This window comes from Chrysoperla carnea, chromosome 2, assembly GCF_905475395.1.
Source record: "Chrysoperla carnea chromosome 2, inChrCarn1.1, whole genome shotgun sequence".
Lineage (NCBI taxonomy): Eukaryota > Metazoa > Arthropoda > Insecta > Neuroptera > Chrysopidae > Chrysoperla > Chrysoperla carnea.
The window spans coordinates 919518-943801 of NC_058338.1; the positions used below are offsets into that span (position 1 = coordinate 919518).

A 24284-nucleotide genomic window follows, 5' to 3' on the forward strand; every position below is an offset into this window, starting at 1 on the left:
TTTGAGTAAAAATTTCGCTGGAGATGGAAGCATTCGAAGGTGTGAGTTTACAATTTTAAATGAAATTTTGCAAATCATATTTATAAAACACGTTATATCTGTTATCAAAATTAGCCAGTCATCGTAATTAAAATGTTTATTTGCTGTTAAACAATTACTTTTCATACATTACGTTACAATTTTTATTATTGACGTAATTTTTGTTTTTGCGTCAACGAATCCACCTTCGCGTTCCATACAGGTAATTGCTCTTTTAAAAAATTGCTTAGATACACTCCTACATATCTCAAAAGTGATTTCTTGAACCGTTTTTCTCATTATCTGTTCTATAATAACCCACATTTCTAAACGACCATTAACATTCCTATCGAACTTTTTAAATTTGTGGACTCCCAGTTTATTCGATGTTAAAAGTAAATAGCCGAATGTTAATGTTAGTCGAAAGCAAGCATTTTTATAAAGAATAACTGTTATTTGGATATGTTTTAATAGAAACGTTTTCCATATGTAACCAACTTAAGTAGACACACTGGAATCTGTCTCGTTCAAGAATCGGTAGAAGTTCATTTTTGTATTGTACCATGTGTGTTTGTACCATCTAGGCATATACATATCTGTAGTATCACAGAATACATCCGTTTAGTAATGCATCTAAGCGAGAGGTATTATAGTTACAGATAACTATTAAGTACATCAAAACTCCCACTCTCTGCAAGCATACAACAAAAGGTCTGTCGTATCGTATCTGTAGTCTGACAACACATGTATATAATACCTCTCGCTTAGATCCATAACTAAACGGATGTATTCTGTCATACTACAGATATGTATATGCCTAAATGATACAAACACACATGGTATACTATTGCAAAGTTGGTAAAATTTTATTGGCCGGTGTACTTATTATGATGTATCTTTGTTATCCAAGATAAACCTACTGATAGCTATGTGAATGAGGGACGTCGCGTAGGGGAGATAGAACTTGGTGTCTTATTAGATTTTTAATTCGTCTAAAAGATAAGATTTATAACGCTGAATGATAACAGTAGTTAGTAAGTACGTTACGATGATAAATAAATCTCATTAGCATTGAAATAAATTAAATCATTACTAAATGCAAACATTAACACATTCTATGATAAAATTTAATTCATTTTTAATAAAAAAAAGTTATTCATTCCATTTTATAATAAATTTAACTGTTACGAGTAAGCTTAATTTGGTACTAGAGCTTGCGAGGTGTCTGAATTTCGAATATTTCTATACTTATTTAACTTGGGTTTGGAATGAAGATCAGTAATTAAAATTCTGCAGTTATAAAACTAAAATTACAGCTATAATAAACAAAATTTTTCGAAGCAATGGTTCAGAGCACCTAGCCAAATAGATCCTTGTACTCTATCCCCGCTACACATTTCAGTGGCTATAATAACCAACTGATGTACTGAAACCCAGGATTTGCCTAGCGCTGAGTTTCCTAATTTCTTCTGGTTCGACTATGGCCGGACCAAACCATTTCCTTCGCTGCTGTATGAGCGCCGGGCAGTAACAGAGAAAGTGGATCGATGTTTCTTCTGAATTTTCTCCGCATCTATCACACGCGGGAGATTGTCTTTTTCCAATCTGATGTTGGAACTTGTTCAGGTTATCATGCCCTGTGAGTAACTCTACGATGACTCTAATATCAGCTCTGTTTAGTTCCAAGATCTCCTCGGCTCTGTTACCGAGCGAGTTTCCTCCACTCAACAGGCTTTTGGCGATTCGTCTTCCCTCGTAGCTGGTCCATGCCTTTAATTGTTGGTTTTTCAGATTATTTTCTAATCTGTTAAGACCTTCTTGGTATGGCATCCTCGTAAGCTTTTCTTGAGTGGGAGCCACACATGCTTTTTGTTAGTTAAGAATTATAACTTTGATATCTGCTTATAAATGGAATTGCGTAATCTAAAATAAATAAGTAAAAAACTTTTTAAAAAAAAGGAAAGAATATTTGGAGACAATAACTGGCATTGTCCTAAATCTAAGCCATTTAAATTTACAATTTATTTTAATAAATTTAAAACAAAAATATGTTTCCTGCATTTTAAATTTAATTCATATATGAATTTAATTACAAAATGATACGTAAAAAAACGAAAATAATACCCCCAGATGGGGGTTGGGGTAATCTGGTGGTACTTGGTGTAACTTTGGCTATTGTAAGTTTGAATAAGCTTTAAATAAAAACTTTATGAAATTTTATTTTTGATTATGAAATTGAAATAATTATTTTTTGAAGGGTACAGGAATCGCTCCGTTACAAGTATTATTTTCAATCATTTTTGGTAATTTTCTAAGTGAAATTGGAGATGGTCCCAGTTCTGTGGCAACTGTTACCAGTGTTTTTGCTATGTGTTTCACATTTACAGGTGAGAGCTTTTTTTGGTTTAAGTAAACTTTTTTTGATTCCTAATAGGTCTGAGTCCGTGACAGTAAAACTGTACTTACCTTTACAGATTTCGAAATTTCGCATATAAATCAATACTATTTAGCAATAGAAACAATATGGACTAGGTTTGCCAGGAGGTTTACTGGCAGAAATATTTTTTGCCAGAATTTTTTTGTTTTTTACAGATGTGACAAGATATTTTGGTCAAGTTTTGAGTTGCCTATTGACTTTATATATTAAAAATCGGTGGGACACAACTTTTTGTCATGATAGGACCATGATAAACCATATATACAGAGTGGACCATATAAGTTTCGTACAAATTGCTTCATAAATATTTCTATTGCCATATTAATTCGTCCTTAATATAAATATTAAAGTATTTTATCAAAAATTTTACCACAGGAGTCTTGGCAAATCCATTAATCCAAAGATTTCCATTAAGGACCATAAGTTTGTTTGGTACAATGCTGTTTATGTCTGGTGCAGTATTGAATATTTTTGTGACAAAAACCTGGCATTTAATTGTTACATTTGGAATTTTATCTGGTCAGTATTAGTAAAAACATTTCGAAGAGATCGAGAAAGAAAAGATCAATAAACTTTTTTTTTTAAAATAGGTATGGGAATTGGAATAGTTTTACCATGTGTGCTAACAAGTTTCAACAGTTATTTTAATAAACGTCGTGCATTCATGAATAGTTTAGCACATTTAGGATTATGTCCACTTTATATTGCACTACCAGTATGTTTTCAATATTCCTTGGAAAATTATGGATTTCGTGGTACAGTTGCCATATTATGTGCATTCGAAGCAAATATGTTTATAGCAGCTATTGTCTTGTCACCAGTGGAAAAACATGCTCAGAAAGAATACGAATTAGTTACAGGTATGGTCGGGGTCGTTTTTAACTTTTTACAGATCCTGTGCACGTAAAAATCACGGATCCTCCTTTTTTTGGAAGACTTCTTTTGGCAGGAAGATCTAGAACGCATTTCATCTTCTATGTCTATGTTTAGGCAGGCTAACTCTTTGTATCAGAGTCTCATTTTTCTGAAACGAAATACAAAATATTAGAATTTAGTTTAGCCTGAATAAGTTTTTCGACTTAATTAGTGTGCTAATTAAGTTGGTAAATCAAATTTCTATCATTGTTTAATTGTAGTTTGTAAATCAATTATTTTGGTCATTAAATCGCGTACTTAATGCGTAGAAAGGTAACGACGGCTGCAAAGAATGATTTTTTGGTAGGTAGGCTGGACCTTCCATCGATTCCAGGGCGCTGGGCCAGTATCAAAGGGATTGAAATTACTCTTCGAAAAGATTTAAGAGGTATTCCTAAAATTACTTGTTCAATCGTCGAATGGACCAAATTTCATAAGAAATGCTTTTATTTCTGGGTAATTCTGGAGATATGGCGAAAAATACTCGTCTAAACGTCATTAGAGCTTTTTTTTATGTTTTTGGGATCCTTTTTACTCCAAATAATTATATAATTAAGAATATTTGATCGCGATTTTCATTTTATAGTGGCGGTTAATGGGAAAAATATTGAAAAGGAAACAAAAACAAATGATGGAGATCTGGAAAAAACGGAAAATGAAACACAATTAAGTGTTGAAAATACAGAAAATGAAACAAAAGTGCATGATGAAAATCTGGAAAATGAACCAAAAGTAAATGATGAAAACACAGGAATTGAAATAAAAGTTTTCGATGAAAGTTCCAAATTAACTGAAGACACAAATAATTCTATAATAAATCCAAGAGAAAATGAAATTGCTCCCAATAATGACCAATCTGGAATATGGTTTGTAAAATTTTTATTTTTTTAGTTTATTTTTTTACGAAAATTTACTAAAAATTTTTTTAATTGATTAAAAACTTTGAAAATTGATTTTTCTTTTAATTTAACAATTGAGAATGATTTGTAAATTTGAGTGACGTCAATATATCGCTTTAGTAACGCCACCACACGGGTAAATGACAAAACAACATCCAAGATGATAAATGGTTTGTCTCTCAACTTATTTTTAAAATATTCCAGCCTCAACGGATGTGAAGACGTCACATCGTCCGTAAAAACTCTACAAATATGATTAAAATTGACATTATCATTGCACTTTTTTTTTCTAGGCAGCAAATAATCCACATGTTTGATTTAACGTTACTTCATGAATGGAAATTTATAAATTTGGTAATTGGTATGGCCATGTTTTTCTATCTAGATTTAAACTTTCTAACATTATCACCAATGTTTCTAATTCGACGTGGATTCGATCCAAAACAAGTGGCTTGGTGTGTGACGTCAGCTGGTATTGGTGACTTTGTTGGCCGTTTTGTTTTGACCGCATTTAGTAAATATATCCGATTCAAATATTGGTATATTTATTTTGCTGGCAGTTTAATTACGTTTATTTGTCGAAATGGTAAAAAATTTTTACATTATTTAGAAAGTAATCGATTGGGTATCCGCCAGCAAGTGCTGTCATAGAAAATTACACCTCTCAAAGTACATCTAGCTTAATTTTAAGTTTATTTTAATTTGAGGAAAACTTGTTTTTTTTTTTAGTGTTTCTGATTGAAATGTCCCAAAAATTAATGTTAGGTTTATTTTTCGTAACTGGATTTGGTCGAAGCTTAATCCTTACACCAATTCCAATTTTATTCACTGAACGTTACAGTATTGAACGATTTCCAGCTGCCTGGGGATTATATTCAGTTACGTGTGGTTTTACAAATATTTTTTTGGGAGCTTTTATTGGTAAGTTGTTCAAATTTATTATATGCTTGGAATATTTTCAAACATGAAACTCATTTTACATTCACAATATTAACCATGATACTTCCTTGCTTCTATTTTATTTGTATACACGAATTGCTTCACCTCTTTAGTTTTTTCAATCAATGTTAATAAAACTTACCCCAAATTATTTTTGCAGGTTCCATAGCAGATTATTTTAAGAATGATACATATACAATGCATACATTTACAATTATTTCAAGTGTTTTAATCACAACATGGTTTATTCAAGCATATCTCGAAAACCGTCCAAAGAAACAATAAAATGAATGTTTTTGGATTTTTTATACAAATTATTTAAAATGTCCCGGATTGGTCAACTTCTCTGAACAGAGACCATGAGATCAAAAAGTGTGTTCGTTAATTGTGGAACATCCCTTAGAAAATATGTTAAAAATTTTTGGCTGATTTGTATGCCGTTTAGTGATTCTAAAAAGTCGAATATTATTTTTTAAATTGTATTATTTTCTGAATTAATAAATCTATGGTTTTAATTTTTTTTATTTCTTGTTTAAAATATAGAAACATGGGCAACACCAAGGGGGGCCAGGTTGGGGCAGCTTCCCTTTTCTCCATAAAATAACTTGCACCCCTATTTGCCATCGGCTGGCAACACCCTTGCAAGAAGACTAGAAAAATTTAAGTAACCCATAAGAGTTAAAAGAAAGTGAGATACAATCAGCGCCTCCAAATTCAGATTAACGAATTAACAAGTGCCAGACGTATATGGACTCATCTCGAGATCCATAGTTAACTCTCTTTCTTTTCTAGTCTTCTTGAAGTAACCAAATGTGTCGTTCCTCTCAAAAATCTGATTAGATAAATGTTAAATTTGAGAAGGAACGATTTCCATATAAGTGACGATAAGGTTGCCACTCACATGAACAGCTTGTTTTAAAAACAAATCTATAAAAGATGCTTAATTTTGACCTACAAACTCCTATTATTCATAAATAAATAAACTAATAAAAAGTTAAGATAATAATGAAGAGTAGTAATTCACAGATTAAAAATTGATTGATATGAATATATTTTTTTTATAGATTGAATACATTTATTAGTTATTAAAAATAATTGTTATAAATTGACAAGTTATTTAATAAAAATTATTTTCAAAATATTTGTATTTATTTATTTACTCTCAAAACTCAAAATAACTTTTAAAAATATTTATTAATATTAACAACAATTTATTATTTATGTTATATTGGTGTTTTGTGAGTTTGTAAATTTGTGAATTTGTAAATTTTGTGAAAAATATAATTAATTATGTCGACAATAAGTTTAGCAACACAGGAAAATGTTGTTTCATGTTCATCAGAAAATATAGCGATGACTGCTTCTACAAAAACAATACGGTGAGATTTTTTACTCATATTTTCTTCGAAACAGCAAAAATTACGCTTTTATCTCTTAAGGTGTATTCTCATAATGACGCTTGGCGCTGTGACTCGTAAAAAACTAAACAATCTGTAGCTTTTCCATAAAATCCATATTCACCACCCATTATGGATATCATTACCATAGGTCTTATTAAAAATAAGATTATGGATTAATAAACTTTTTTGTTTTTTGTCGCTCCTTTTTAGAATTTGACGCTGCACATAGTTCTATTTTTTTCAGCTAGGTGGATTCCTAATTTGTCGCTCAAAGCCAGTGTCAAGCGTCACTATGGACTTGCATCTTTTAAATTTGACGCTGCACTGCACATAGTTCTATTTTTTCAGCAAGGTGAAATCTTAATTTGTCGTTCAAAGCCAGCGTCAAGCAGCATCATGAAATCACATCTTTACGATTCAATAATTGACTTTTCAACCGATATCTTTTGTAGTACTTGCTTGAACAATAAAATGCTAATTACTTAACTTTTTATTCCATAAATTTCCTACATCTTTTACTTCAAACTTTTTTTCTAAAATAAATATTTTTGAAGTTATTACAAGTTCAATGTTGCCCTTCTAATAGGTACAAAACACAATTTGTGATGTAAAATACGAATATGTTTTGACAAATATTACTTTCTACCTTTTTGGTTGGTACACACGACACAATAAAAAATAAATAAATATGTCAAAATAAATTTTGACGTGTGCGGTCTTTCACAAATCAAGCACTCGTGTTTGAACAAAAATTTTCTATCCAAACACGGTCTAGTTTGGAAAGAAATGCTTTCTCTAGGTACAATGGCAAATAATAATGGTGCATCTTATGGAAATGATCGAAATTCTAGTTCTGCCGAACTGGAATATGGCCAAGATCCAACAGTAACTGGAAGTTTTTTTAGTTCAGATTATAAAAAGTAATTCCCGTTTTCTAAGTATTTTCTTCTCGAAATTTTATATCGAATTATAATTTTTGTTGCAGGCATGATGATCTCAAAGAAATGTTGGACTCAAATAAGGATAGTTTAAAATTGGAAGCTATGAAACGAATTATTGGGGTAAAATAAACCGAAAAACCAATATTGTAAGAACTTTTATCGAAAATTTTTGTTCTAGATGATTGCAAAAGGTCGAGATGCATCCGAATTATTTCCAGCTGTTGTGAAAAATGTGGTATCGAAAAATATTGAAGTTAAGAAATTAGTTTACGTGTATTTAGTGCGTTATGCCGAGGAGCAACAAGATTTAGCACTTTTATGTATCTCAACATTCCAGCGAGCTTTAAAGGATCCAAATCAATTGATTCGTGCGGGAGCTTTACGTGTGTTATCCAGTATTCGTGTTTCAATGATTGTACCAATTGTGATGTTAGCGATTCGTGATGCTTCTGTAGATATGTCCCCGTACGTGCGGAAAACTGCAGCTCATGCTATTCCCAAATTATACAGGTATGTCCAGTGTCCTTATATCAAGACATTTTTAACCCCCCAACTATAAAAAAGGGTGTGTGTGTGTCTGTCTGTCTAAACGGATGAACCGATTTTGATTTTTTGTTTCGTTTGAAAGGTAATTTAGTGGAGAGTGCTCTTAGCTATGTTTCTAGTACGAATCTAGGGTTCCGTACCCGAAAAAGACTAAAAAATTGGCATTGATCTTCAAAATCAGCTCAGTTTGGAAAAGGTTGTAAGGAAGCTAAAATAACATTAAGCTAAACCAGGGGAGATCACCAAAGGGAAGAACTCTATTAATTTTAAGTCTTATTCGCGCCCCCCACCCCCGGAAGTATAGATATATTCAACGGGACTACAAATAAGGAGGGGATGCTACAGTATGGGTTATTGAACGGGGTGGGGATTCCATTAAAGTCTCCAAATTGAGCTTCGGTTGGGTTAGCGTCAAGCATGACTACTTTGTCACACCTGAGTGTTCCTATGTTTGTTCTAGTTTGGATCCTGAACAAAAAATTGAATTAGTCGATGTAATCGAACGATTATTAGGTGATCGAACAACTTTAGTGGTTGGATCTGCTGTAATGGCTTTCGAAGAAGTTTGCCCGGATCGTATTGATCTGATCCATCGAAATTATCGTAAATTATGTTCATTGTTAGTTGATGTGGACGAATGGGGTCAAGTGGTCATTATAAACATGCTAACGCGATATGCCCGCACTCAATTTGTGGATCCAAACTTGCATGTAAGTATTTGGAACATCATGTACAATAGATCAAACTGGGTGCTGTATAAAAGATCATCTAATTATTAATTAGGATAAAATGGAAGATGCCAAATCATTTTACGATACAAGTGATGATGACGACTCATCAGATAATGAAGATTCAACCGGTGCGGGAGGGGCTGGTGATGGAAGCACTACTACTGGTAAACAAACCAATGTGATAACAATGGATTCCGATCATCGTTTGCTGTTACGTACAACACGTCCATTACTCCAGAGTCGTAACGCTTCGGTGGTGATGGCCGTTGTGCAGTTGTACCATCATTGTGCCCCACGACAAGAAGTTTCCGTTGCAATTAAAGCGTTGATACGTTTATTACGCTCCTATCCAGAAGTACAATCAATTGTTTTGAATGCTATCGTTTCGATAAGCGTACAACGAAAGGTAATAATAATACAAGTGGGTCTAGAACAGCCTAGACCTAGGAGTCCTCTCAAAGTCAGTCGACGTCAAAGCCCTCCTGCTGTTATTAAACAGCTCCAAATGGTTCATGGAGTAGTGGCCGGGGATGGGCCAACCCATTTACGGTATCACAACGGACCCTATGGTCTAAGTGTGTCCCACCCCAGGACAGCCACTCTAACCTTACCTAATGTTATTTTTCTAATTTTGTTTTAGGGAATGTTTGAACCATATTTAAAAAGCTTCTTCGTCCGAACCAGTGATTTAACGCATATTAAACTTTTAAAATTGGAAATACTAACAAATTTGGCGACGGAGGGTAACGTGTCCATGATTTTATGTGAACTCCAAACATACATTTCAAGTAGTGATAAAAAATTTGTGGCTGCGGCAATTCAAGCGATTGGTCGTTGTGCTTGTAACATTCAAGAGATCACCGATACCTGTTTAAATGGTTTGGTTTCACTCTTGTCCAGCAAAGATGGTACGTAGTTCTCCAGAACCAATTTTTGTGATCGCCCCAGATCCATTATTTGACCGATTTAGATTTAATCTTGTATTTTTTTTTTTTTGGGTCTGTAGAAGCAATTGTAGCAGAGAGTGTGGTCGTTATAAAACGTTTATTACAATCACAAGCGGCAGAACCAGGTGATATTATCACGCACATGGCACGATTATTGGATTCGATTACAATACCACAAGCGAGAGCGGCTATTTTATGGTTGTTGGGAGAAAATTCATCAAATGTGAAAAAAATTGCACCGGATGTGTTACGAAAACTGGCAAAAAGTTTTGTGGATGAGGTAAGTTTGTGTTTTTGGATTTTTTAGTTTCTCACATTATAAATATACTAGCTTGATCCCCCGAAGTTAGAATTTCGATATACTTCCCTCTCTTATAAATAAAAAACTATGCATTATACAGAAAAAAGTTTCTAGTAAAAGTTGTAGAAAATGTTTTTATCTACAAGAATGATTCGTACTATTTTTGTCGTAAGATGCACGGTTCACGAGATATTTGACAAAATGTGTTTTCCAAAATGGTTTTCTGAAGAACTGCACAATCATTGTGCAGTCCGCCACCAAATTAGCAAAGAGTAACTTTCATAATAAGAGTAAACAATAGCTAATTCTTACTGATGATGACTACTTGGTAGTCGAAAATACGTATTTATAAAATACAAAAAACTGATCTAGAAAATTGGGGCAAAAATCGAGGATTAAAATGAGTTAAAAGACTTGTTTGAAACATTTTCATTGAATTTATTTAAAAAATAAATGCTAAGAATTATAAAATAAATAATTATTTAAATTATTTAATTAAAATATTTAAATTAAATCACGAAAACGTGGAAGGAAAATCATCCAAAAAAACAATTCGTTTTTAAACTTCTTGTTTAGTCATCAAATCTTGATCGCCATTTTGTTCTTCACCGCCATCTTGTTCCAACCATTTTTTAACAAAATCCTCTGGTGGTAATTTAAATCCCCATTGTTCCACCAAACATTTGTAGCCCTCTGGTGTAGAATTATATAAACTCATCGCTAATTGTTTTTCTGAATCATCCCAATCTGATTTTTTAAATAATTCCATTTTAAGTGCGGCCGCTAGGACAGGATTTATCTCTTTCGATAAATGTTTAAAAATAATTTCACGACGTGAATTTCGTTTACATTTCACTTCATTGCTTTTACTTGTTTGTTCCGTTTCCGTCGTTTCTGTCGCTAACAGTGTCGATAACTTTTTCGGTGTAATATATTGAGTTTTTTTCTTCGAAATTTCTTCATCGACATTTTCATCGAATGCAACAAATTCGAAATCAACACGCTTTTCATTTGTTTCATCTGAATCGATACATATCGAATACGAATCCCCTGATAATTGTTCTAATTTAATATTATTCCCAGATAACGGCATTTTCGATCTTGTTTGATTCGAAATTAAATTTAATTCACCATTTTCGGTGACTGTATATGTGAAGTTATTCGATTCATCCGATTCCATTGGAACAATTGTCGCATACTCGTCGTAATTCTCATGCGATAATTCGACTTCATCTTTCGGGATTCGTGGAAATGGCGTTACAATATTTTTCACATTAAGCTTAACTTTTTTCACTGGCGGTGAACTCGAAATACGAAATGTACACTTATCACGACTCACTGGTATCAACGATAGTTCATCTAACGTTGAGGTTTTCGTTAAATCGAGCGTATTCGATAACGATTGTTTTGGTGGATTTTTTAAAGTTTCACTTTTCGGTGTAACCACTGCAAAACTATCGTTTTGTGTTGTTTCGATCGGCACAACTTGTACGTCACTTAAATTCAATTTAATTTCGGTTGGATCAAGTGTGGGTATGGCACAAAATGTTAAACGATCGTGACGTTCATTCGTAAAACATTTTGGCTCGAAATGAAACTGGCAGACGACTTTGTTGCGTAGCTTTTCGATTGGTAACGTATGGAAATGTGCTTTTTGTGCGTTTATTATCCATTGTTCGCATCGTTTTCGATCTTTGATCGGAAAATGAAAGTAACGTATTTTCTCATCGGTCGATGCACTCAAATTACAATTTCTGTATGAACAACGGAAACCACCCATCTCATTTAATTGTTTTTACTTTTTAAATTAATATTTTTTGGTATTTTTACTTGTGTTCCAGTTTTGGATATCGGTAATCGGTTTACTTGTCAAAAATATTTACTATTCGATTAGTTAGTTACAAACGTCAAATTCTAGGGAGTTATTTTTAGTTTTTTTGTGGTACCAACCTTCATGTTAGTTAATATAGTTTGTCTGATATAAATATTTCCTTACTGACTGTTTATGTATTGTAAAAAAATATTTAATATTTAATCCAATCAATCTGCGAAAAGGATGACAAAATTGTTATCAGAAAACAAGAAATACGTTGTTATAGAAGAAAACAAGCCAAGAAACAAAAAACTGTGCATCAGCAAACCGCTTTTTTGAAATTTGAGAAAAAAAATTTTAAGATTTCCAATCATTTAAATTTTCCCCGGATTTACTCGAAAATGTAAGCGTTAGGTTTGATTTAAAATTAGGGTAGAAAACTTACTTTTTTAATTGAGAGGAAAATGGCAAGACAACGCTTAAATTTTTTTTATTTATTTTCAGCATGACATTGTCAAATTACAAGTATTAAATTTAGCCGTAAAATTATGGCTTACAAATCGTGAACAAACTGCATTACTATGTCAGTATGTGTTTAGTTTAGCACGATACGACCAAAGTTATGATATTCGTGATCGAGCACGATTTTTACGACATTTCACTGTGCTGGCCGAAGGGAAAATACTGCCCACACATGCACCAGAAATATTTTTACAAACAAAAGCAGCACCTCAATTGAATTCTACATTTAAAGGTCAGTTATTGAGATTTTGGAATTATATTATAATAAAATTTTTAAGGACTTAGGCAACTTGTACACACCAGAGAAAAGCACCAAATTCGTTTTAGTAGCTAGTTAGCTTTCAATTTTTTGATAGGAATTAACTTCTTCATCAGCCATCTTGAATTTTAGAGCGGCCATTTTAAGTTTATTAGTGTAAATGTCCCAAATGTGCAATTCCTACTTTTATAATGGCCGACATTAAACTCAAAAAGAGAATTGGTTCTTGTCAAAAATTGAAAGACTATAAAAATTTGGAGCTTTTGTCCGGTATGTTCTCATTAAGCTACGATCACTTAACCATTTTCTTTTTCTAAACAGATCGGGAACAATTTCAATTGGGCTCTTTATCACATTATATAAATGCACCAGCTGCTGGATATCGTGAATTGCCACCATTTGCGACGACACCTACGTCTAGTGCACTACGAGAAGTTGATACATCATCCACGGAAAATACTTCAACGCATACAAAACAAGTAAATTTATTTGTTATTCCGATTTGTTCTATTGGATTGAATCGGAATTCAATCGGAAAATTTTATCCAAATAAACCCAATTCATTTCAATTAAATTTCAAAGTTATAATTGGTTTATATTGGAATCAATCGAAACTTTTTTTACAATTGAAGCTTATTCATTCCGATTGATTGAATTGGAAATTTCCGATTCATGAATCGGATTTTTTATCAGAGTTTACAATATTTAATTTCTTTTTGATTTATAGAAAAAAATATTTTATTCTGACACTGAAGAAGCAAGTTCGGCAGCCGAATATAATAGCAGCAAAGATTCGGACAGTGACGAGGAAGAAGATGAAGAGGGAAGTAATTCTGGAGAGAGTGATAGTGATGACAGTGAAAACAAAGGATCAAATAGCGGCGAAGAAAAGTCTGGGTATGAAAAAGATGAAATAAAATATGTTTTGGAAAATGTTAATTTTTATTTTGCAATTCTAGATCGAATTCATCGGAAGAAGGCAGTTCAGATGAATCAGATAACGACAGTGAATCAGACAGCGATGCAACATCAAGCGAAGAAAAATATTCAGCTCCATCCACAGACGAAGAACCCAACAACACAACCATTCCACCAGCATCCAAAAAAACGACCCGAAAAAAATCCAAAAGTCCAGAACCGAAAAACAATTTAGATTTATTACTTGATCTCGATTTTAATTCAGAAGTAGCTCCCGTAATGACGCCGTCGATTGGTGGATTTCTATCACCGATACAATCAACCATTATGCCGAATAAAACAGCGACGGCTGACGTACAAAATATTATACAAACAGTAGCGCCCAAATGTGTGCCACAAACCACGCATGAATTATTAAATCGTATCAAAGGGAATGGATTGAGTGTAACGTATCGATTTACAAGATCACCACATTTATTTTCACCACAAATGGCTTCGGTTGAATTGATCTTTACGAATGGATCAAATCAGGAAATTACTGATATTCATGTGGGTCAAAAGGTACGTCGAAACTTTTGTTTACAGCAAAATTTACCTTTTAATTTAGCTTTTTGCTCCAAAAAGCTCATTTATAATTGTAAAGTAATGGATTGTGATTTGAAATTTTCAGCATCTGCCAGTTGGAACATTTATTCATGATTTTGCAACAATTGGAGTTTTACATCCCGATAGCAGTTTGCCAGGAACGTTAGGAGTTAATTTTAATGATTCCACACAACCGATTAGTTTTGAAATTGTTTCTTCCGCAGGTAACAAACAAGTACATCCCTAAAACGTCTCCCCCAGGACGTAAATAATTTAAATTGCAGTATAAATGTTTGTAAAAATAATTTGCAGGTAGCTCCTTAGTAAATTTACGATGTCCCGTTGGTGAACTAATTCAAGCGGTAACGATGTCCGAAAGTAATTTTGCAATTGAATTAAATCGTTTACGTGGAATGTACGAACATACAGCCAAGATTCATTTAACTCCAACAAATGAGTTTAATTTGGATGAGCTCATTTATAAAGCTGCCAATGTCTCAGCAATCGAGAGCACCGATCAAATTTTAAGGTTGGTTATATTTACTTTTAGGGAGCATTAGGTATCATTTGTTATCTCAAGTAACGCGTTTTCTTGTATTTTCCTTTACAGATACACAGGAAGGACATTATCGTCTGCGTCGTTGCTCCTGTTGAATATAAGTAAAACACAGGATCAAATGAATTTAACGGTGAATTGTGAGAAGATCATGATTGCTTCCATGTTGTTGGACGAAATCGTTACCAATATTAAACAGTACAAGAAATAAGTATCCATTCCATTTAGACCACCACCGCCCGTGTGAGATCTGGGTGTTCGAATTTTCTCGCTTTTATCTCGAAGACACCTTTAGCCAAAAATGTTTGTAGTTTTCAAGTTCCTCGGAGATAAAAGTCGGAAAATGAGATACCTCACGATCTGTCTGGGTCTGACCTGGATCTTGGAGTGATTGGAAGTGAAGGTTGAGGTATTTATTGATCTGATCTGATCTGATTTCTACTTATTTTTTAAAATAAATATTTAATTTTTTTATTTTATAACTTTCAAATAAATATATTTTTTGTTAGTCCAATCAAAATCATTCTTTCATGGATTTTAATTTCAAATCATTCCACACAAAATACTATTAATTTCCCTTTTTTTTTTCAAAAGAATGGGAAATGCAAATTAAAAGAGTCCTTATTCCTCATTAAAAGGTATCCTGTATAAAAAATTTGTGTTCAAGATCGATAAAACCCAGAAAATAGGGGAATTATTGGTACTGAAAATTATCTGGAAATTGGCAGGAAATTTAAAATTAAAAAAAACCCTTTTTAATAATTCACTATTTATTATAAATTTTTTAATCAAAATAGTCCTCGATATCAATATCAGGATTCAATAAATCCTCCCCATAAACACTCACATCTAATTGATTTAAAATTAAATTTTCCATGGTTTCTTCCAAATCGGTATCACCAATTAAAATCGCTCCTTGAATTTTACCATCTTGTATAACCAATTTAATATATTCCATGTTTGGGGTAATTCGAACCAGACATTCATATTGATTATGTAACTTTTGACCATTAAATAGACCCAACAGAATTACTTTGAACCCGAATAAAGTTGTCGAATGCGAGAATAATTCAAAACAGAAATCTTGTAACACTTGTTCATCCTGTATGCGGGATATTATCGATTTAGCTGCATATGAAGCCATTTGTCGTGCTTGAGACCATAAACGCATTTGAAACCAATGTTTAGCGTGTTCCCAATTAGCGGTGCAAACATCTCCAGCTGCATATACACCTACAAAATTTAAGAAACTCTCGGTTAGTACAGGAAATTCATTTAAAATCAGGGTCGGCTAACTAATGTTTTAACTCCCGAACCAAAAAAAAAGTTGTGTTATAAGTTTGACCGCTATGTGTGTGTGTGTCTGTACACCTACAAAATTTAAGAAACTCTCGGTTAGTACAGGAAATTCATTTAAAATCAGAGTCGGCTAACTAATGTTTTAACTCCCGAACAAAAAAAAAAAGTTGTGTTATAAGTTTGACCGCTGTGTGTGTGTGTGTGTCTGTCTGCCTGTGGCATCGTAACACCTAAACAGATGAACCGATGTAGATTTTTTTATTTCATTTGAGAGGTAATTCAATTTAACTCAAAAAAAATGTCGGTCATCCAGGTACTTTATCCAGGTGCGCCAATTTTTTGGCGAGTGTAATATATTTAGGGGATCGTTTAAATACCTGAAATAGATGTTTCCATTTGACCATTAACTTCAATACCTCCATCCGCAGCTAATTTTAACTCCTGATCCGTTTTAATATTCGAACAAGGTAAAACACCCGTCGCCGAAACAATTAAATCGCATTCAACACACGTCCCATTTGTTAATCGAACCGATAAAGGCCATTCTTCATTTTCGAGATGCGTAACTTGTTCAATTTCCGAATTATAAATTATCGAAACACTTTTCGAACATGTTCCCGAAATATCAAATTTCGTATGCCAATCAGGTCCTAAAGCAACCCCCCCACTACGAGATCCATTCCCAATTTCAGAGTATCGTAAACGTTTCACGATAGTTTTAGCTTGCCCGGACGCATCCGCATCTTTCATTTTAAATTGGAAAAATTCCGCAGCACCGGGATCTAGAAATGTCGATGATATAAAATTATCTTTAACTGCCCAAATAATTTCGATATTTTTTAATTCGTAAACTAATTCGGTTGCAATTCCACCATTTCCCACAATTAAAATTTTTCTCGACGATTTAATTCGATCTTGTAAAATCGATACCGAATCTGTATCGCGAATTCCTAACACGAATTTATTGTTAAAATCGATTAATTTCGGTTGTCCTCCCATACAAAGACATACAAATTTGTATTTAATACAACGATTCGATTCAGTTCGAATTGTTTTTTCGTGGGAAATAATTTCGAGGAGTGTATCAAAAATGATTGTAACATTCGAATATTTTTCGTGTAAAGTTTCGGCATTTTTTTCTTCGACATCGAAATTAACGATTGTTTTCGTGATTGCAACGAGATTTGTAACCGTTTTAATTAATTGTGATTTTGTTATTAAAATTATTTTTAAATTTGGACCAAGAAAAGCCAAAGTTTCGCAACATGTCACACCCGCAATACCCCCACCCACTACAACTATATCCGCTTCCGTTTCCATTGTTTACTTGTAATATAAACTGTAATCGTAATTTCGGAATGGAACATCAAATGTTAGAATTCCTCGATCGCGTGCTCTTTGAACGCTCACCAACAGTTCGAAATGTTTTTTCTGGCATAAACCGGTTTTTTGATAGCTTAAAATCGTTCCCGTATGTGGGCAAATAAATTGTTGTAACAATTCGGGATTATTTTCACTTAAAACTAAATATTCATCTCGACATATCGGACATGGATTTCCCGTGGAAATTACTTTGTTTCGAATACACGTTTTACGTGTTTTTTTCGGTGCAAATGCACCTTTAAAGTTTCGTCGGTATTGTGTCCAAACCGGTTGTTCGCCGTATGTTTCTTTGTATGCGTTACTTTTTAAATATTTGATACTCGTTTCGACGGGAATCACTTGACTACGATCTTTTGATATTCCCACAGGTTCGTTAGTATTTGTGGTTGATTTTTTTTCTGTAGATTTTTCCGTACAAAGTTTTGTTGTGGAAATTGTACGAATTGAAAAACTACTTTGTAAAAATGGTTTTAAACGTATCAAAGACATTACAAATGAAAACAAATTTTCACACACTTTTCTGCTTAAATTTTACGATTTTATTGGTTATGAAATGAAATAAAAAAATAGCATGTATAAAATTGACGGTCTATTTAACTAAATAAGTCTTTGGCCCTTTTGATATTTTTCAATGATTATTACTCTAATCAAATTAGATTTTTAAACTCAAATTTCGACTTTTGTATTTAATTAATATTACAATTTATTTGAAAAATACAATACTTTTTGTTACTGTCAATTTTTGAGCTCTAACAGCCTTGATTCCATTACCATTACAATAAAATTCTAAACATTTTGAATAAACCGCGGTAAATGTACTTGAAATGAACGCCATCTTATGTTTGCGAGTTGAGTTTTAATTGACAGACAAGTTGAGTTTATATAAATAAAAATATTTACGGTTTTTGAATTTGAATTTTTTTATTTAATTAATATTACAATTTATTCGAAGCATTCTACGTTTTGTGTTAGTTTCATAGTTTTTATGATCGCTAAATATATAAGGTTAGTTATCTTTTTAATTTAATTAATTTATGAAAAGGAATTATTTATATTTTGTTATTCATTTTTCAAACTAGCGGGAAGTTTTTATAAAAATTCATTTTGTATTTTTTTACAAACAAATTTAATTTTAAAACATATTCGTGTTAAAATTTTGCGATTTGAATACAAATACAGTAAAAATGACGCTAGGCTGCCTTGAAAAATTTCCCCCCTAGGTTTCCTCTACGAAGTTTTTTGGGTTATTTTTGATTTTGAACAATTTTGCCAGAAGACAAAATTTCAATATTTTTATACCATGCATATATGTAATATGCAAGGTATACTAAGTTTAGTCCCAAGTTTGTAACGCTTAAAAATATTGATGTTACGAAAAAAATTTTGGTTTAGGTATTCATAAAATCCCCTAATTAGTCCATTTCCGGTTGTCTGTCCGTCTGTGGACACGATAACTCAAAAACGAAAAAAGATATCGAGCTGAAATTTTTACAGCGTACTCAGGACGTAAAAAGTGAGATCAAGTTCGTAAATGAGCAACATAGGTCAATTGGATCTTGGGTCCATATGACGCATCTTGTAAACCGTTAGAGATAGAACAAATGTTTAAATGTAAAAAATGTTCCTTATAAAAAAATAAACAACTTTTGTTTGAAACATTTTCTTGTAAACATCACTGTTTACCCACGAGGGCGCTAATTAGGTGCAAATTTTGTAGTATGTATTGGAAATCTTTCTTTATTTACGTGACGTCAAAAAACAAACGATTGCGTCATCAAAACTGTCTATACATGGTATTTCAACAATTAACTCAATCAATTGTTTGTTTTTACTTGTTTTTTTAGATAAAACATTGAAAATGTCTTCGAGTGAAGACGAAGATTTTTATTCGGATCCAGTAAAACAATTAGCAAAGTTTAACGATGTCGAATCAAATGACGAAGATGATTTTGAAATCAAAGAAAATGTACCTGTATCACCGTCTCCAGTTAAAATTGCTCCAAAACAAAGAGGACGAAGATCAAAACAGATTAAAAATGACGATTTAGAAATTCTAAAGACTGAAGTTATAAAAAAAGGAGTCAGATCGAAATCCCGAAGCAAAAAATCAAAGGTAAAAGAAGAGACTTTAGAAGTTGTAAAAAGTCAAAGACCACGAAGATCTCGAGCAAAAAAAACATATGTAGACGAAGATGACGAAGATTTGGATATATTAGAAGTGATTTCGTTGAGTAACCGACGAAGATCAACGAAAAGAACTCGAACAGCTCAATCAAAATCACCAAAACCACGTAGAGGACGTAAAAAAAGGACCCGACAACAAAATTCCTCGATAATAATTTTATCCGACAACGAGGATTCCGTACAAACGAACGCCACACAAACCGAACAAATCGTTTCGGATGTAAATTTCGAACATAAAATCAAGGTTTGGTGGCAATGTAACGAATTGACCGAATTTAAAATTCGTAAATATCAAAAATTACAAACAATCTTCGATTTTTATGCGAATCGAGAGAAAATCCCGTTAAATCGTTTAATTTTTTTATTAAATAATAAGACAATTTATCCAACGGATACACCGGATATGCTGAAATTGGAACGGATTCATATTATCGAAGGGGGTTGTATAAATGAGGATGTGGTAGACATGGTGGGGGGCGCACGAGAATCGAATAATGCTGCGTCGATGATTCAATTAAAAGTTCAATTACGTGATCGAAAAAAACCATTACATGTGTTTATCAAGAAAACGGAACCGTTAAGTGTGCTGATGGCGAAATGTACCGAAGAATTAGAATGTGATATTAAGAAGTTACGTTTTGAATTCGATGGGGATTTATTAAATCCAAACGATACGCCAGAATCCTTGGACTTTGATGGTGGCGAGTGTATTGATGTATTTGTTAAATAAATTTATATTTTTAAGGAATTTTTGTTCAAAAAATAAGGATAGTGGGGTAGTAAATCTGCCTGGATTATGATAATCAATTCGGGAAATTTTGAGAGAAGACAAAAAAATATCATATATCTCACGGTATCGCGCCAAGCGCAAAGAGCTCCCTTCCAAACTTATTCCTTTTCCCTTCCATTTTCCCAACGACTTTAATTATTAGATTTAATTAATATTAAATATTATTTTGATTGAAAAAATTTCATTATAAATTGTACATTCCTAAATTGCCTCCAAAAATTTGGGCACTAATTAATATATTGTTATTATTAGACGAATAAACGAAGGACTAAACATGATCAAAGTTCGAAAAATTTGAGCAGTAAGTCGAATTTGATTCCAAATTATTAAGAATTAGTCTTAGACGCTGAAGTTCTCCTCTTCTATGCATTCAGATTCAATGAAAGTTATCTCTTTCTCTTTGAAACTCTCTACGACGAAATAGTTGGAGCCAACATCCAGTCTATAACGAATTTCTCGAAAACACCACTAGACGACGAGGAATCGTTTACCCTGAGCACCAGGTACCTCTGAGACCAATTTTTCCACGATAGTCGTGTTTAGCAACCCCGAAAACCCCTGAGTAACAATTTTGGACTTTGGACGCGTTCAATTACTTACTGCTCAAATTTTTCGAACTTTAATCCCTCGTTTCTATGTCTATATTATTATTATTATTACAATATCATTGTTGAGTTTTTCTAGAAATAAACAATTTTATTTTTTTGTGTTTTTATTTTTACCTTTTACAGAGAATATATAGCCCTAGTTTTACTGCACATAAATGGATTTCGAAATTTCGCATACAAATCAATACTATTTAACGGTAAGTACAGTATGGACTAGGTGTCCTACGATTTATTATTCTGGCAGAAATATTTTTTGCAAAATTTTTTGGTACTTATTCAACCAGTAAACACGATAAAATGAAACAAAATCATGCAATATTGAAAAAACATTTTTAATTTTCTTGAATTTCCCGAAAATTTTTCATCGATAATATTTGGAAAAGTATTCTAAGAAAATTAGTCAGGAGGGCCTCAAAAGTTTCGTCCTTTTTGCCCTAAAACCAACCGTTCGAGATTTAGCCAAGAATCCTTTTATATAAATGTGAAATGAATGAAGGAATATTTTATAAGTACCAAGAAATGAATATGAATTAAGTAAAGCTAATAATAATTTAAAAATAATGTTTTAGTACATAGAGCGACATCTGTGAATAGAAAATGAAACTTGATAATTTAAAATAATGTTTAGTACATAGAGTGACATCTATGAATAGAAAATGAAACTTGATAATTTAAAAATAATGTTTAGTACATAGAGTGACATCTTTGACTAGCAAATAAAACTTGATAACATAAAATTAATGTTTAGTACATGGAGTGACATCTATGAATATCAAATAAAACTTTTAATTATTCCATAGTTCACTTGGTTGTTCATAGATGGAACTCTACGTACTAAAATATTTTTAAATTTCTTATAGTTTAACTTGCCGTTAGATGGCACTCTATGTACTAAAATATTATTTTTGAATTATTATGTTTTACTTGGTAACATATAGATGGCGTTATATGTACCAACACAGTAGTAATTCCTGATAGGTAAAATAAAAAGTAAGTATTTTCACCCCGAAAACGGCAAATTAGAAATTTGTAAACAGAAAGTTAATGGTCTGCAAATTTTTTGGTGAGTATGACCCTTCGTGAGCAGACCACTAACTTTCTGATAGAAAATTTGTGAATTTCTAATTTCTGACTTTCGGGATGAAACCACTTACTATTTTCTTTACCTATCAGGTATTACTAGTAGTTCCTGATACGTAAAATAAAAAGTAAGTGGTTTCACCCCGAAAATCAGAAATTAGAAATCAGCTATCAGAAAGTCAGTGGTCTGCAAATTTTTGGTGGTGAGTATTACCCATCGTGAGCAGACCACTAACTTTCTGATTTTCTAATTTCAGATTTTCGGGGTGAAACCACTTACTATTTTCTTTACCTATCAGGTATTACTAGTAGTTCCTGATACGTAAAATAAAAAGTAAGTGGTTTCACCCCGAAAATCAGAAATTAGAAATCAGCTATCAGAAAGTTAATGGTCTGCAAATTTTTGGTGGTGAGTATGACCCATCGTGAGCAGACCACTAACTTTCTGATTTTCTAATTTCAGATTTTCGGGGTGAAACCACTTACTATTTTCTTTACCTATCAGGAATTACTAGTAGTTCCTGATAAGTAAAATCAAAAGTAAGTGGTTTCACCCTAAAAATCTGAAATTAGAAAATCAGAAAGTTAGTGGTCTGCAAATTTTTTGGTAAGAATGACCAAATTTTTAGGAAAATCAGAAATTTTTTCTTAAAGACCAATTTCTGATTTTCTAAAATATTGGTCTGTATTGAGCAGATAAAGTTCTGGTTTTCGGGATTCCTATCATGTAATAGTAATGTTATTTTAAACTAACTTTCTGATAACACATTGATAAAAAAACAGACCAACAACAAAGTTCTGGTTTTCGTGACACCTATCATGTAATAGCAATTCCTTTTTAAATCGGATAACAAATTGATAAACAAGCAGACCAATAACAAAGTTCTGGTTTTCGCGACACCTATCATGTAATAGCAATTCCTTTTTAAACTTACTTTCTGATAACAAATTGATAAACAAGCAGACCAATAACAAAGTTCTGGTTTTCGCGACACCTATCATGTAATAGCAATTCCTTTTTAAACAAACTTTCTGATAACACATTGATAAACAAGCAGATCAATAACAAAGTTTTAGTTTTCGGGACACCTATCATGTAATAGCAATTCCTTTTTAAACTAACTTTCTGATAACAAATTGATAAAGAAGCAGACCAATAACAATAAATAATTAAATACACGTCTATGATGTGAGAGAATAATAAAATTTTAAAAAACATATTATGCGTGTATAGTCATCTAACGGTGAATATAATAACCCAATGCATTTCTAGTCGTATGTAACGCTTAAACCCTATGGAGGAGTAGTTTACTCCACCAAATGGTGAGATTGTACGGCGCATATAGAAATAACCTTCTAATATGGATCTGTATTCATTGGCAACGGCTAAGTTTGTACATAAACCATAACTTTATTCTAATTCACCAGATTGCAGCACCAGGCTAATCGATAGTCGTATAGTTCATCAGCAACAGCTTAGTTTGTACTCAATCCATAACTATATTCTTATTCACCAGATAGCAACACCAAGCTAATCAATAATCTCAATCAAGCTTTGTACAGCATGGTTTGTGGAACCATACCTTTATTCTAATTCCCCAGACAGCAGCACCAGGCTAATCGATAGTCGTACAGTTCATCAGCAACAGCTTAGTTTGTACTCAATCTATAACTATATATTATTCACCAGATAGCAACACCAAACTAATCAATAATCTCAATCAAGCTTTGCATAGCATGGTTTGTGGAACTGATTTAACGACAAACTAGTTTAATTTTTAACCATAAGATGTCAGTCATTTGATTGCTACTGGTATTTTTTAATAAAGTATTTATTTCTAGACCTGTTTCTAGCTTTAAAATTGGTCTTGAATTTGATCTGGACGATATTCACATCATTTGTTAGAGAATTCCTCCAAAAATATTTCTAATCTACCCTGATAAAATTCAGTCATGTTTCGCAAAATAACGAATTTCAAGTGATGAGTCTGACCGGCTGAATTCATGTATACACATGTATAATCCTTCTTTGTTTTATACATAAGAACGTCCGTAAGAACTCTTCTTACAACATATAATCGTTATTTTTGGTGAAGTATATATCGATCGGTTTACAAGAGGGATACTTTTTCATGTGATTGAATGAGCAGAAAAATAGTTGTTTTTGTAATTTGTAAAAAACTCATTAAAATCTCCAATTACCTCCCAAAATA

At 32.5% G+C, this 24284-nt stretch overlaps 5 protein-coding genes across 5 annotated transcripts; 3 read left to right on the forward strand and 2 right to left on the reverse strand.

The window, feature by feature from the left end:
* The first annotated feature begins 2105 nt into the window (after window positions 1-2105).
* Window positions 2106-6125, forward strand: LOC123291564 (monocarboxylate transporter 7-like). Its single transcript, XM_044871897.1, has 8 exons — window positions 2106-2195; window positions 2276-2405; window positions 2831-2974; window positions 3046-3315; window positions 3957-4236; window positions 4563-4855; window positions 4999-5190; window positions 5369-6125. Exons 1-8 carry the CDS (start codon window positions 2115-2117, stop codon window positions 5491-5493), a joined length of 1515 nt encoding a protein of 504 aa, XP_044727832.1. The 5' UTR covers window positions 2106-2114; the 3' UTR covers window positions 5494-6125.
* Window positions 6126-7310: 1185 nt separating this feature from the next.
* LOC123291574 (AP-3 complex subunit beta-2) lies at window positions 7311-14998 on the forward strand. The gene is made up of 14 exons (XM_044871908.1): window positions 7311-7528; window positions 7594-7669; window positions 7728-8059; window positions 8556-8805; window positions 8879-9232; window positions 9467-9734; window positions 9833-10053; window positions 12392-12641; window positions 12990-13147; window positions 13396-13565; window positions 13628-14147; window positions 14257-14395; window positions 14484-14700; window positions 14782-14998. The coding sequence occupies exons 1-14, from the start codon at window positions 7395-7397 to the stop codon at window positions 14936-14938; spliced, it is 3246 nt and encodes a 1081-aa protein (XP_044727843.1). The 5' UTR covers window positions 7311-7394; the 3' UTR covers window positions 14939-14998.
* A 481-nt stretch (window positions 14999-15479) lies between these two features.
* Window positions 15480-17346, reverse strand: LOC123291565 (pyridine nucleotide-disulfide oxidoreductase domain-containing protein 1). The gene is made up of 2 exons (XM_044871898.1): window positions 16404-17346; window positions 15480-15960 (listed from the first exon to the last, which is right to left on the reverse strand). Exons 1-2 carry the CDS (start codon window positions 17344-17346, stop codon window positions 15512-15514), a joined length of 1392 nt encoding a protein of 463 aa, XP_044727833.1. The 3' UTR covers window positions 15480-15511.
* Window positions 17347-17349: 3 nt separating this feature from the next.
* Window positions 17350-17954, reverse strand: LOC123291571 (28S ribosomal protein S18b, mitochondrial). Its single transcript, XM_044871906.1, has one exon. The coding sequence runs from the start codon at window positions 17896-17898 to the stop codon at window positions 17350-17352; it is 549 nt and encodes a 182-aa protein (XP_044727841.1). The 5' UTR covers window positions 17899-17954.
* Window positions 17955-18275: 321 nt separating this feature from the next.
* Window positions 18276-21015, forward strand: LOC123291566 (uncharacterized protein CG4449). Its single transcript, XM_044871900.1, has 2 exons — window positions 18276-18414; window positions 19254-21015. The coding sequence occupies exon 2, from the start codon at window positions 19268-19270 to the stop codon at window positions 20321-20323; it is 1056 nt and encodes a 351-aa protein (XP_044727835.1). The 5' UTR covers window positions 18276-18414; window positions 19254-19267; the 3' UTR covers window positions 20324-21015.
* The last annotated feature ends 3269 nt before the right edge of the window (window positions 21016-24284 follow it).